The following is a 13,383-nucleotide window of genomic DNA, read 5'->3' as shown; positions in this document are numbered from 1 at the left end:
TTGTACTTTTTCATAATGTGCTTTTAAAACCTTTAACATTATGTGTCAAGAGACCCCACCAGCTTGCAGCTTAAATAAACAAAAACAATTAGTCCCTGCACACATTTGATCCAAACGGTTCTTGCCAAACGAAGAGTGTGAGACCAGGTCCCCACCAAACCCCCTGGAAGTCCTCACATACAACGTACCTGGGCCTCGTCTCCCTCCTTCCCTTTCTTTGAACCTTTTGAGTGTCCTCCACGGCCGGGTCCCGAGTCTCAAACAAAACTAGGCTCAGGGATCTGGCCTCGTGATTCTCCTCTACGTGATTCTTGCAGTCACGGCCCTGTCAGCCGTACTGTTTCCCCGCCCCAGGCTCGCTGCGTGAGAGGGTAGAGGAGATGAAAGACGCAGGAAGCCAGCAGCAAGAACGGGCTCGGGGGGAGGAGAGGAGGGACGCCCCAAGCAGCGTGCGGGGCCTGGGCGGAAGACAACAGGGACCGCGACACGCCTCGCCCAAGAAAGCCTCGGCCGCCGCCCATCTCCCCCTTTCCTAAATCGTTAGCGCCGGGGCAGGGCGCGGGGCCAGGAGCAGCCAGGAGCGGGGGTCAGCGGACAGGACCTGGGGCCCGAGGAGCCGGGCGCGGAGGCCGGGACCCAGCAGCAGAGGCGGGGCAGCGGGAAGATGGGCTCTGAGTGGGACCCAGAGCCGGGCCCCGGCCCCGAACCGACCATCCCCCCGCACGACAACTTAGCCCTGTTTCTCAGCCGGCGGCTCGGCCGGCTCGGGGGGCTGGTAGGCGCCCACCCGTGGCCCTTCCTGCTGCTCCCGCTGCTGCTCTCGGGCGGCCTCGGCGCCGGCTTCCTCTTCTTGCGGCAGAGACAAGCCAACGACATCGAGGGTCAGTTCACGCCGCTCGGGGGACCCGCCAAGAGCGAGAGGCGCTTTGCCCAGGAGCATTTCCCGACCCGCGACTCCGAGCGCTTCTCGGGCCAGAGGCTGCTCACAGAGGGCGCCTTCGCCTCCCTCATCGCGGTCTCCGCCCCAGGCGCCAACATCCTGACGGCGGCCGCCTTCGCGGAGCTCCTGCGGCTGGACGGGGCGGTGCAGAGACTCGCTGTTCCCGGCGGGGACCCAGGCACCCAACTCTCCTACGCGGACCTGTGCGTCCGGAACAAAGGGCCCTGCAGCAGCCCCAACCCGCTCCTGGCTGCCGTGCAGGGGGAGCCGGCCCGGCTAGAGACCCTCCTCCCGCAGCTCACCTACCCCGTGTTCCAGAGCAGCGTTTTCATGGCCACCTTCTTAGGCGGCGTTCAGCTGGGTCGCGGAGCGGCCGCCTCCCGGGTGCAGGCAGCCAAAGCCCTGAGGCTGGTTTATTACCTGAGAGAAGACGAAGCCGCGGACCGAGAGAGGAGTTTGCAGTGGCTGGAAAACTTCCTCAAGCGCATCCCGGCTGAGCTGGAGGCTTTAAATCTCACCTCTGTCCAGGTACGGGGCCGAGCAGCCCCGTGGGGCACGGAGCCCTCCCCGGTGTGTGCAGCGGGGTCCTCCTGCTGGAGCCTCCCCACTTCGGGGGCGGGAGAGCCGGAGCGCTGGGCTCTGTTCCCAAACCCGGCACCGTTACGGATCCGGAATGAGAGGCAAGGCTCTGAAATGCCACAGGGAGGGGCCGCTTGTGCTGGGTGAAACGAGGGTGAAACTAGCATTTAGTTCAATGGGAATTTTGCCTGAATAAAGAGTCCAGGCCTAGGTCCAGACTATTTCAACCAAATGCTTTGCTCAGGGTCATTCATCTTCTCTTGGGCTGTGTGCTTAACTGTGTGCTAATTTCTTTCTATTCTTAATGTATGATTTTAGCTATGGCTAACATAGCTAATTACAGCTAAAATCATAATTAAGATATGAAAGTAGAAGTGTCTACGATAACTCTCTGAACCCTATTCCTATAATGTTTAAACAGAGGCGTACAGTAAAAGAGTAGTGACAAATGTTATTTAACCTGTTTTTTGTTTTTTGTTTTTTTTTAATGGCAGGTGGCTTACTTTACCTCAGTATCCAGACAGGAAGAGTTTGAAGGAAATACTAAGAAAGTGATCCCCCTGTTTTCCATAACATACTTTCTAACTATAACCTTTTCCATTATTTCTTGTTTAAGGTAAGCGCTTGTCTTCTAAGTTAATCATCTTTTATTTTTTAATTTTTTCCATATCATTTATATATTTTATTTAAATTACCTTTTATTTGAATTACAAACTCTTCTTTTTCATCTGAAAAAGAAGAATGTGTAATTTGAGACAAGGACCCTCTTGCCTAGTACAACAGATCCCTAGTCCTCTGTAGGTGATCTACTACTAATAGTAAAAGTCTATGGCTATTAATATTGATACAAAAATGGTAGGTAAACCTTTAAGTTTTCCACGTGAGTAGCTGTAGTGAAGTCAGACATCTTGCCTGAGTGAGAACTACTCACTTGAGTAAGGATTTGCTCAAACATGCCCATATATATATTTTTAAAGAGAGAAACGTGACTTGATGCTTATCTGGTACTGAAAAGCAGATACGTTAAATCAAAACATTATTAGTAAAGTAATTTAGCACAGAGGGACCAATCCTGGAGTAGCAGTTGCAGGGTACAGAGTGCTGTGGCCACCCACAGGTAGGTGGACTAGGCAATGCTTTCTATGTACCTATGTTAGCACACTTACATAAAACAGGATAAAAAGAGTGAAGGTGGAAAAATAACCGGGGGGGGGAGGGGGTAGAGAGCTTTCATGGGCTTTCTTACAGCTGAGCCTGTCCTCCATCAAGGGTGTGTTGGGATTATTTCCTATATAACTAGTTACACCTGCTCCATTGCAGGAGTATCTGAAAATATGGATTTAAGGCAGTTGTCAATGACCAAAATGAGGATCCTGGGCTGCCAGGTTCCAAGGTGAAAATCTTCCCTTCTTGCACCTCTGCATCTCTAGTTTTGGCCTATGTGAGATCAACCTTTCGTTATGTTATCCTTGAATTGAAGAAAACATTTTTAAACAAGACAAATACATATGAAATGTTCAAGAAAAACCTGTAATATGAATGCGTGCATTTTGGTGAGTTTCATGTTTTGTTGAATTTTCTGTTTTACTCTTTTTAGGGATAGGAAAATCTCTTGGTGGTGATTTGTTTCTGAAACCTCTAGAACAGAGGTTTTCACAATAAATGTTTGGTGTCCTCACAGTGCCACCAAATACTTAATTAACTTTAGGAAAAATAAATAAATATGCACATATACATTCACATAGCAGTCAGCATGGATTTGTCAAGAACAAATCATGTCAAACCAGTGTGATAGCTTTCTTTGACAGGGTAACAAGCCTTGTGAATAGGGGAGAAGCGGTAGACGTGGTGTATCTTGATTTTAGTAAAGCTTTTGATACTGTCTCGCATGACCTCATAAACAAACTAGGGAAATGCAACTTAGATGGAGCTACTATAAGGTGGTTGCAAAACTGGTTGGAAAACCATTCCCAGAGAGTAGTTATCAGTGGTTCATAGGCATGCTGGAAGGGCATAATGAGTGGGGTCTGACAGGGATCAGTTCTTGGTGCAGTTCTGTTCAATATCTACATCAATGATTTAGATAATGGCATAGAGAGAGTACACTTATAAAGTTTGCAGATGATACCAAGCTGGGAGGGGTTGCAAGTGCTTTGGAGGATAGGATTAAAATTCAAAATGATCTGGACAAACTGGAGAAATGGTCTGAAGTAAATAGGATGAAGTTCAAAAAGGACAAATGCAAAGGACTCCATTTAGGAAGGAACAATCGGTTCCACACATACAAAATGGGAAATGAGTGCCTAGGAAGGAGTACTGCAGAAAGAGATCTGGGAGTCATAGTGGACCACAAGCTAAATATGGATCAACAGTGTAACACTCAATCATTGGAGATTTTTAAGAGCAGGTTAGACAAACACCAGCTAAAATGCTCCTTGTTACTTCGATGGGTACCTTGAACAGCTTCAACCATGTAGTGTCTCAATGACAGCAGTTAGCTGTGTCTGTCTCTAAGATTTACATGATTCCATCTTGTGTTTAAGATCCTGGTTTATATTGGATCCCCACACTGATTTTTTTCCAGCGTTTTGTGAGAATCATCTGCATAGATTATGGCTCGGTCCATGAGGCTACTTGCAGTAACTCCACTAACGACAAACAGATCAAACACATACTCCTTGATTTTTACATCTAGTACAGACTTTAAACTGACCCATCAACTTATTTATCACACAGGGCTATTGAGCACAGTGACTTCTACTGGTCCAGCTTCAGAGTAGAACTTAATCTTGTTAAAAGTCTCATTACAAATAAAGGTTTCCTCTGCTCCTGAATCAATTTTAAATGTAACAATAATATTGTAAATCTTGAGATCAAAGCCTGTTCATGAATGCTGTCTTAGAACAGAGATCACAGAAAATAGGCACTCGCTCTTGCTTAGGATATTTCCCTGACATCTTTGCGTCCGTAGACACATTCCCTTGTCCTTATTACTTTTTCTACATATGCTTCTACTGTGTGGGCAGACCTCATCTGTCCAGTGTTCTCCCGTGAGACACCTGCTACAATTTAAGCCAGAGAACTCCATGCTTTAAGATGCAATTTTAAATGGTACTGCTTTTTCCAATAGGAATTATTCCTTTGCCACTTCTTGTACTTCCACCACTCTCTTGCTGAATGACTTGTATTTTCCTTAGATTAGGGTATCATGACACTTGCAGTGCTTGTCCTAAAGATAACTCAGGCATTAACTGTATTTTTCTGAAAAATTTTGTCTACAATCCAAACTGCTAGGTGATCTTTTGTATGTTCTTCCTTAGTGACACCAAAGTCACGATTATCTGCTTATTCATAGAGGGCCCTCAGGAAGGTTTCCATACTTTCTCCTAAGAGCATGCCCATTTGTGTAAAATCTATTCCTTTTTTGAACTGACTGCTCATCAGTCTTTTTCAGAATTATGTCATAATTATTCTTCTCTTTCCTCAGTAAAGCCAAACCACAGATTAGATTATAAAGCAGGGTTGGGCAAATTATGGCCTGGGGGCCACATCTGGCCCTCCATATATTTTAATCTGGCCCTTGAGCTCCCACCAGGGAGTGGGGTCCGGGGCTTGCCCCACTCCAGCCGGGGGTTGGGGGCTTGCCCTGCTCCATGTGGCTCCCAGAAGCAGCAGCATGTCCCCCCTCCTGCTCCTATGCATAGGGGCAGCCAGGGGGCTCCGCACGCTGCCCCCACCTCAAGCACCGCCCCCGCATCTCCCATTGGCCGGGAACGATGGCCAGTGGGAGCTGCAGGGGTGGAGCCTGCAAATGGGGCAGAGTGCAGAGCCACCTGGCTCTGCCTCCACGTAGGAGCTGGAGGGGGGACATGCTGCTGCTTCTGGGAGCTGTTTGAGATAAGTGCCCTCCCCAGAGCCTGCACCACCCCTAATCCCCCTTCCACCCTCCAAATCCCTTGGTCCCATCCTGGAGCACCCTCCTGCACCGCCTACTCCTCATCCTCAGCACCACCCCTGAGCCCGCACCCCAGCCAAAGCCCTCACCCCCCGCATCCCTGCACCAGCCTGGAGCCCCCTCCCACATCCTGAACTCCTCATTTCTGCCCCCATCCCAGAGCCCACAACCCCAGCCAGAGCCCTCACCCCCTCCCACACCCCAACCCCCAATTTTGTGACCATTCATGGCCCACCATACAATTTCCATATCCAGATGTGGCCCTCGGGCCAAAAAGTTTGCCAACCCCTGTTATAAGGCCAGAAGGGACCGCTGTGATCTTCTCATCTACTCTACTCTTCTGCCTAACACAAGCTATAGAACATCATTCTATTAATTCCTATTTTAATTAGACCATTTCTTTTAGAAAATATCCAGCCTTGATTTAAAAATTGCCAGTGATGGAGAATCCACCACAGCCCTTGGTATGTTGTTCCAATGATTGATTACCCTCACTGTTAAAATATGTGCCTTATTTTTAGTGTGAATTTGTTTAACTTCAACGTCCAGCCACTGGATCTTGTTATACTTTTGTCTGCTAATGTAAAGAGCCCATTATCACATTTTTGCTCTCTGGGTTTTTATAGACCGATCAGGTCACTCCTTACCCTTCTCTTTGTAAAGCTAAACAGATTGAACTCCTTGAGTCTGCCCCTATAAGGCGTAGTTTTCAATTGTTTCATCATTCTTGTGGATGTGCTCTGAACCCTCTCCAGTTTATCAACATCTGGAACTGGACCGAGTATTCCAATAGCAGTCACATCAGTGCCAAATATAGAGGTAATATAACCTCTCTCAGAGGTGCCGACTTTGGGATTTCCCTGGGGGTGCTGGACCCCTGCTCCACCACAGGCCCCACCCCCGTTCCCCCTCCTCCCTCAGTGCCTCCTGCATGCCATTGAACTGCTATTTTTTTCCCCCGTAGGTGCTCATTGAGCCTCCTTCTGCTCAATATTCCCCTATGTCTACATCCAAGGATCGCATTAGCCCTTTTGGCCACAGTGTGGCACTGGTAACTTGTGTTCAGCCAAGTCTTTTTCAGAGTCACTCCTTCCCAGAACAGAATCCCCCGTCCTGTAAGAATGGCCTACAGTCTTTGTTCCTAAAAGTATAACTTTAACTTTACAATTTAAAGCTTAAACTTCTGGCCTTATTAAAATGCATATTGTTTGCTTGCCAGCTTACCAAAAGATCCAGATTGCTCCTTATCAGTGACTTGTCCTCTCCATCAATCTTTGTGTCACCTGAAAGCTTAATCTGTGATGATTTTATGTTTTCTTCCATGTCCTTAATAAAAACGTTATATAGTGCGGGGCCAGGAACTGATCGCATTGGGACCCCCCTAGACACACACTAGCTTGATGAGGAGTTCCTATTTGCAATTACATTTTGTGAGCTGTCAGGGAATTTTTAATCCATTTATAGACATTTACAGCTTCACTCCTAATAAACTTCCCTCGGCATTACTGTTCCCTGTGGTAAGCATCATTAGGGCTCACAATCTTGTAATATGCTCCTTCCACTCAGGCCATTCCATGTATGTGCCAGACTGAAAGACTTGTAGAGAGAAGGAACTTTGGCATTTTCTTTTCCTCTTATGTCCTAAATTAGTCAATGTCTGACACTATGTCATGTGACAAATGTAAGGACTTACAGAAGAAGATGCTGTCCCCTGAGCAGAAAAAACTTGATTCGAATAAGGAAAACAATGTTATTACTAAAGCCACTCTTTCCCTCTCTGCTTCACTGTAGAATTTCTATCTATAACTTTCCCCAACCCTTTCCTGCCTGGTTTTCTGTGACAGCTTTAAAGAAACGGTTGACATAGCCATGCACTAGTTGTATGTAAATGATCAGTAGGACATTTTCATAATATCTGCTAGAGAGGTTGATTCTGTAAGGCACTGAGCATCTCTTGCAAGATGCGTAGATGCTGCCTTGATGGGCATGCTATAAAGCAGGGATGGGCTAACTTTCTGGCCTGAGGGCCACATCGGGGAATAGAAATTGTATGGCGGGCCATGAATGCTCACAAAATTGGGGTGGGGGTGCGGGCTGTGGAGTAGGGCTGGGGATGAGGAGTTTGGGGTGTAGGAGGGTGCTCTGGGTTGAGACCGAGGGGTTCGTAGGGCAGGAGGGGGATCAGGGCTGGGGCAGGGGTGCAGGTTCCATCTGGGGTGCAGGCTCTGGGGTGGGGCTGGGGATGAGAGGTGTGGGGTGCAGGAGTGTGCTCCAGGCTGGGATCAAGGGGTTGGGGCGTGGGGAGAGACTCAGGGGGTGCAGGCTCCTAGCAGTGCATACCTTAAGCGGCTCCCGGAAGCAGTGGCATGTCCCTTCTCCAGCTACTTTGCAGAGGCGCGGCCAGGCAGCTCTGCACACTGCCCCATCCTCCGGCACCGCCCCTGCAGCTCCAATTGGAGCGTGTAGGAGCCAGAGCGAGGCCCTACCATGGCTTCCGGGAGCCACATGGTGCAGCCCCCGACACAGCGCCCCACACTTCTCAGGCAAGATGCCTAGGAGTCAAAGAAAACTGAAAAGTGGGTCTGGTTTACATGATCAGGGCAGAGTTTCACAACTCTTTGCTTCCCAGTAGGTGGCACCATAATACTTTCTTTTTATTCATTGTTGTGTGATGGGAGAATAGAGAGCTACAACAATTCTGCTGTCAGTTAAACTCATGCAACTACACTGAGTCACTGGTTGTGCAGTTTAAATTGAAGGACTGATTTGGCCCATGTTGTGACTTTAAAATGTTAATACCTGAAACTCTCATTAAAGTATTAATGAGACTCATGTAACCAAAGTTGCTTTTACCAAACACGATATATAAAATTTCTATATTATAAGGATTTTGCATGCCATTACATATTTTATATTATTTATAATATAATTGTATAATATAAAAACACAGCATTTAAAATCTAAACAAGATGCTTTTTACACAATTTTCCAGGGTTGACTGTGTACAAAATAAAGTCTGGGTTGCAGCATGTGGAGTGCTGTCTTCTGGGTTAGCTGTGCTAAGCAGCTTTGGACTGTTGCTGTTCTGTGGGATACCATTTGACATGACTGTAGCAAATGCACCATTTCTTATACTGGGTAAGTGACAAGGAATTGAGCTTGATGGAAAAAATGGAAATGCAAAATGTGCCTAGTGGGAGATTATGTTTACGTGGCATGAATCTGGGATCAGCACAATTATAAGTTAAGACCACTGGGTATGATAGTTGTTTTCCAGGTGTTTATCCATCCTGTTATTCAGCAGTGCAGAATGTGCAAAAGGGCTCACTTGTAATGGTTTATAGCAGGAGGTACAGCAGCAGAGGGCCATTCAGCTCAGTGTGAGGTTGAAGGTGGATCCATGCTCCGAAAAGCAGTTCTGTATTTTCCATTGCATGGATGAGAGATCTACCTCATTATCCCAGAGGTGCTTTCTCTTTCAGAGAAATGTGGTGAGATAGAAAGAGAGATCTCACCTAAAGAGATCGCACCATGGGAAAATGTAATACATTACCTCGTATATGGAGGGGGTGGGTGGCATTTATTTTCTGTGGGTCCATAACTTCGCTTGGTGTGAACACAATGCTTATTGCTCAGCTTAACTGATTGCTTGTTTTGCAATTTTGCTATTTTCCATTAGAAATTGATCTTGGTGGTATGTACAATAAGTTGACCTTTTCCCTTTTGTAGGGGTTGGTGTTGATGACATGTTCATTATGATCTCCTGCTGGCAACAAACTAATCCTAAAAATAAAGTTGAAAAGCGGATGGCTGAAACTTATGCAGAGGCAGCAGTGTCTATCACAATCACCACTCTCACTGATGTTTTAGCTTTCTACATAGGGATTATGACTTCCTTTCAGTCTGTGAAGTCCTTTTGTCTCTACACAGGAACTGCTTTCATCTTCTGCTATTTATACAACATCACATTTTTAGGAGCTGTTCTTGCTTTAAATGGTAAAAGGGAAGAAGGCAACAGACACTGGTTAATTTGCACAAAAGTGAAAGACATTGTTCCGCCTCATCGCTCCTGCTTGTACAACATGTGCTGTGTAGGAGGCTTTTCTGATAAATCTTCTTGGGCCGAAGGTGAACATCCAATGAACAAATTCTTTAGGAAATATTACGGTCCTTTCCTTACAAAGATCTGGACCAAAGTGTTTGTGGTGTTGCTGTATGGAGGGTTCCTGGCTAGTAGTATTTATGGGTGTACTCAGATGAAGGAAGGTATAGACCTGCGAAATCTGGCTAGTGACGATTCTTATGTCATTCGGTACTATGACTGGGAAGATGAATATTTCTCAGAGTACGGTCCCAGGGTTATGGTCACTATCACAGAAAATGTACCTTATTGGAATCTATCCATTCGTAATGACATTGAGAACTGTATGGAGTCTTTAGAAAATAACTCCTATGTGGAGAAGAGTCTCTCAGAGTCATGGCTACGAATGTATGAGAATGTTGCTAGAATCGGTTCACTGAATATAGATTCTAAGGCGTTTTTCATGGGTAATCTATCTGAACTATATAAATTATTTCCAGAATTTGAATGGGACATTGATATTCGCTATAAGGAAATAGCAGCCTCACGTTTTTTCATTCAAACAGTGAATGTTACTACTGCAGTTGATGAGAAAAACCTTTTAAACCAGTTAAGAGACCTAGCCAAGGACTGTAAGATCCCATTAATGGTATATCACCCAGCATTTATATACTATGATCAGTATATTGTAATAGTACCAAACACCATTCAGAATATTGGAATTGCTACTGGAGTCATGTTGTGTGTTTCCTTGCTGCTTATTCCCAATCCGCTCTGCTCCTTGTGGGTAACTTTTGCTATTGCTTCTGTTATTGTTGGCGTTGCTGGTTTCATGACATACTGGGATGTTAATCTTGATTCCATATCTATGATTAACCTTGTCATTTGCATCGGGTTTTCAGTAGATTTTTCTGCTCATATATCCTATGCATTTGTTTCAAGTGAAAAGTCAACTGTCAATGAAAGGGCAGTTGATGCCCTGTATCTTCTTGGTTACCCGGTGATACAAGGTGCTATCTCCACTATATTAGGAGTAATTGTGCTGTCTGCAGCACAAGCTTACATCTTCAGAACATTTTTTAAGATTATGTTTCTCGTTATCTTGTTTGGAGCTGTTCATGGTCTTGTTTTTATTCCAGTATTTTTAACATTTTTTGGAATTCGTGGCAGATCATCACACAAAAGGGTAAATATAAAAACAAGAGGAAAAAACAGCAGCTCTTTTAGTGACGCACAAAGTCCAAGTAATGTATCAAACAGCTTCATGCTGAAGGAAAAATAAATCCAGATTGCTCATCAATTTACATACAATTTAAAATACAGCATATCAGCCAAAAAGAACATGTTGAAGGTTTCAAAACATTAATCTGCAGATTTAAATTAGCATTGTATGAAAATGTCAGTTTTCTACTGTTCAGGATTAACACTTAATGGGATTAGCTCAAAGCCCACTAGGGAACTTTTAGCGCACCATAGCAGGGTCCACATGGACAGTTCCTGCACAGCATGCAAGTGTGCTGTAGATTATACCTCAGTTTGCCATGGACAAGCTGTTCATCCTGATAAGCCCTTAGATCATTAGAGAAAACATGGGTTAAGTAAAATGATATCACAATAATAGAATATTACCAAACCAAAAAAAATTCGTTAAAATACATTTGAAGTTAAAAGCATGTTCTCTTGATCTTATATATTCTGTGTTAAATGCCCAATAAAGATTTCAAAAGGAATTTAAATTATGCCAGCATTATTTGAGCTTTCTCAGAGTGTACTCTCATGAAGTTTAAATGTAGGCATCCCTATATTACCATGGAAGCAGACAAATTGTTAAAGTGGTTGATTGAAAACCACGCCTAGGAACAGCAGCAGCACTTAAGTACTGCAGCGACTGGCAACTCAGCAACAGCAGGTTATTGCACAAGAGCAGGAGCAATCTGGGACCTTTGCAGCAGATGCTGAGTTGCCACCTTTGACTAGTCTGGCCTCATCAGCAACCACCCTGTTTAATAGACACCTTCTGAGCCATGGCCGTCCCTAGCCATTTTGGTGTCCTACGCAGCCACCTCCGTGCGGGGTGTGTGTGTGTGGGGCCCCAGGCCTCCGAGGAGGGGGCAGGAGCAGGCTTTGGGGGTAGGGGGGAAACCGCCCCCCAGCACGAGCTGGTGGAGTGGAGCGGGTTGGGGCCGGGTCACTCCACTTCCCGGTGAGTGCAAGGCAGTCCCGACCCCACACTCACGGGGCAGCAAGAAGTGGAGTGACCCAGCCCCAGCCCGCACCGCTCTGCTCTCCTGGCTCCCAGTCAGCACGCAATTGTTTTGGGATCTCTGGTGGTGGTGGCTTAAATTTGAGATTAGTTATTGGTGGTGGAGCAATCTAGAAAGATTCTGCCAGACGGACCATGAGAATGGAACTGTTGGTATCATACCGAACAGACAGCTGCAGATGTGTATCTCCTGGACGATGACATGGGAGCTGAACCCCTCCCAGGGAATGACACTTCCTCAATGGGAAAGATGCAGGATCTCTTTTGTAACTGCAGACCCAACTGATTTGACCTGCCTACAGGAGAGTGTAATGAATAGGGCCCTACCAAATTCACGGCCATGAAAAATGCATCACGGATGGTGAAATCTGGTTTCCTCCCATGAAATCTGGTATTTTGTGTGCTTTTACCCTACACAATACAGATTATGGGGGAGACCAGGATTTCTCAAATTGGGGGTCCTGACCCAAAAGGGAGTTGCAGGGGGGTCGCAAGGTTATTTTAGGGGTGTCATGGTATTGCCACCCTTACTTCTATGTGCCCTCAGAGCTGGATGGCCGGAGAGCAGCAGCTGTTGGCTGGGTGCACAGCTCTGAAGGAAGAGCCCTGCCAGCAGTAGCACAGAAGTAAGGGTGGCAATACCATACCATGCCAGACTGTGAGCTGCAGAGACATGCAGGCCACTTTCAGGGAGCTCCCGCCCCATGGTAAGTGCTTCCCCAACCCCTCTGCCACAGCCCTGAGTCCCCTCCCACACCCAAACTGCCCCAGCAGTGGCTGGTGAGGCTGGCCTAGGGGCTGCCTGATCTGTTTGAGCAGCCCCAGAGCCAGCCGCACCGGCCACTGCAGAAGCCATGGAGGTCATGAAAAGTCACAGAATTCATTACTTCCTTGACGTCCATGACAGACACACAGCCTTAATCATTATACATACAGAATAAACCTCTTAGGTAAGTTTCATAGTAGAGAGGGTGAGCTGCTGAGTTGCAAAAAGTTCTTTCCAGAATCAGTTCATCAGGTTATAGTCCAAATATGCAGACCATATATAGAGTCTGTTCTAACTCTTCCATGTGAAAGAGCAGAGTAATCCATACTGGAGCTGGAGACCTCAGTCTTGCAACTCAAGCTTCCCTTGACCAAGTTTAAGCAGATCTGAGGCACAGAATTGGGGCCTAGAGTTATTATAGATCTCTGGCAGACTATGGATAGCCTCTTGACAGCAGGAATTCCTTGGGTGAAACATTGTGGCTTTGAATTAAAATCTCCTATTTCCTATGTATACCCAGGTAATCAGTTGCATTCATCAGTATAAGGTAATTAACCATTAAACAGTTCATAGATAGTTCACTACAAACTTCAAAGAGAAATATAGACAATGATATTATTACACTCGTTTCATCTAAACGTTAATATTCCTTCTGATCTCTGAATCAACAGAATATAATAACTGCCAAGAACCACTGGTTACACTGTTTAACAAGATGTAAGTAAACACATATGAATACCTTTTAGTATTTACCTAACAATACAGGTTTGCATTTCAAAGCTCTAGTCTATCTAACATG

General features: G+C 45.8%; 1 protein-coding gene across 1 annotated transcript; it reads left to right on the top strand.

The window, feature by feature from the left end:
• Positions 1 to 425: 425 nt before the first annotated feature.
• PTCHD3 (patched domain containing 3) lies at positions 426 to 11,390 on the top strand. Its single transcript, XM_074946141.1, has 4 exons — positions 426 to 1,468; positions 2,014 to 2,135; positions 8,467 to 8,612; positions 9,204 to 11,390. Exons 1-4 carry the CDS (start codon positions 665 to 667, stop codon positions 10,835 to 10,837), a joined length of 2,706 nt encoding a protein of 901 aa, XP_074802242.1. The 5' UTR covers positions 426 to 664; the 3' UTR covers positions 10,838 to 11,390.
• Positions 11,391 to 13,383: the final 1,993 nt, after the last annotated feature.

This window comes from Natator depressus, chromosome 2 (assembly GCF_965152275.1).
Source record: "Natator depressus isolate rNatDep1 chromosome 2, rNatDep2.hap1, whole genome shotgun sequence".
In the NCBI taxonomy this organism is placed as follows: Eukaryota; Metazoa; Chordata; order Testudines; family Cheloniidae; genus Natator; species Natator depressus.
Note: the sequence above shows the minus strand (reverse complement) of the source record. Positions and strands in the feature narration are given on the sequence as shown.

Excerpts from the sequence above, each read along its gene's own strand:
- PTCHD3 (XM_074946141.1), top strand. The coding sequence starts at position 665 with ATGGGCTCTGAGTGGGACCCAGAGCCGGGCCCCGGCCCCGAACCGACC. Across the intron at positions 1,469-2,013 it reads TAAATCTCACCTCTGTCCAG|GTGGCTTACTTTACCTCAGT; the intron begins GTACGGGGCCGA and ends TTTTAATGGCAG. Across the intron at positions 8,613-9,203 it reads TGCACCATTTCTTATACTGG|GGGTTGGTGTTGATGACATG; the intron begins GTAAGTGACAAG and ends TCCCTTTTGTAG.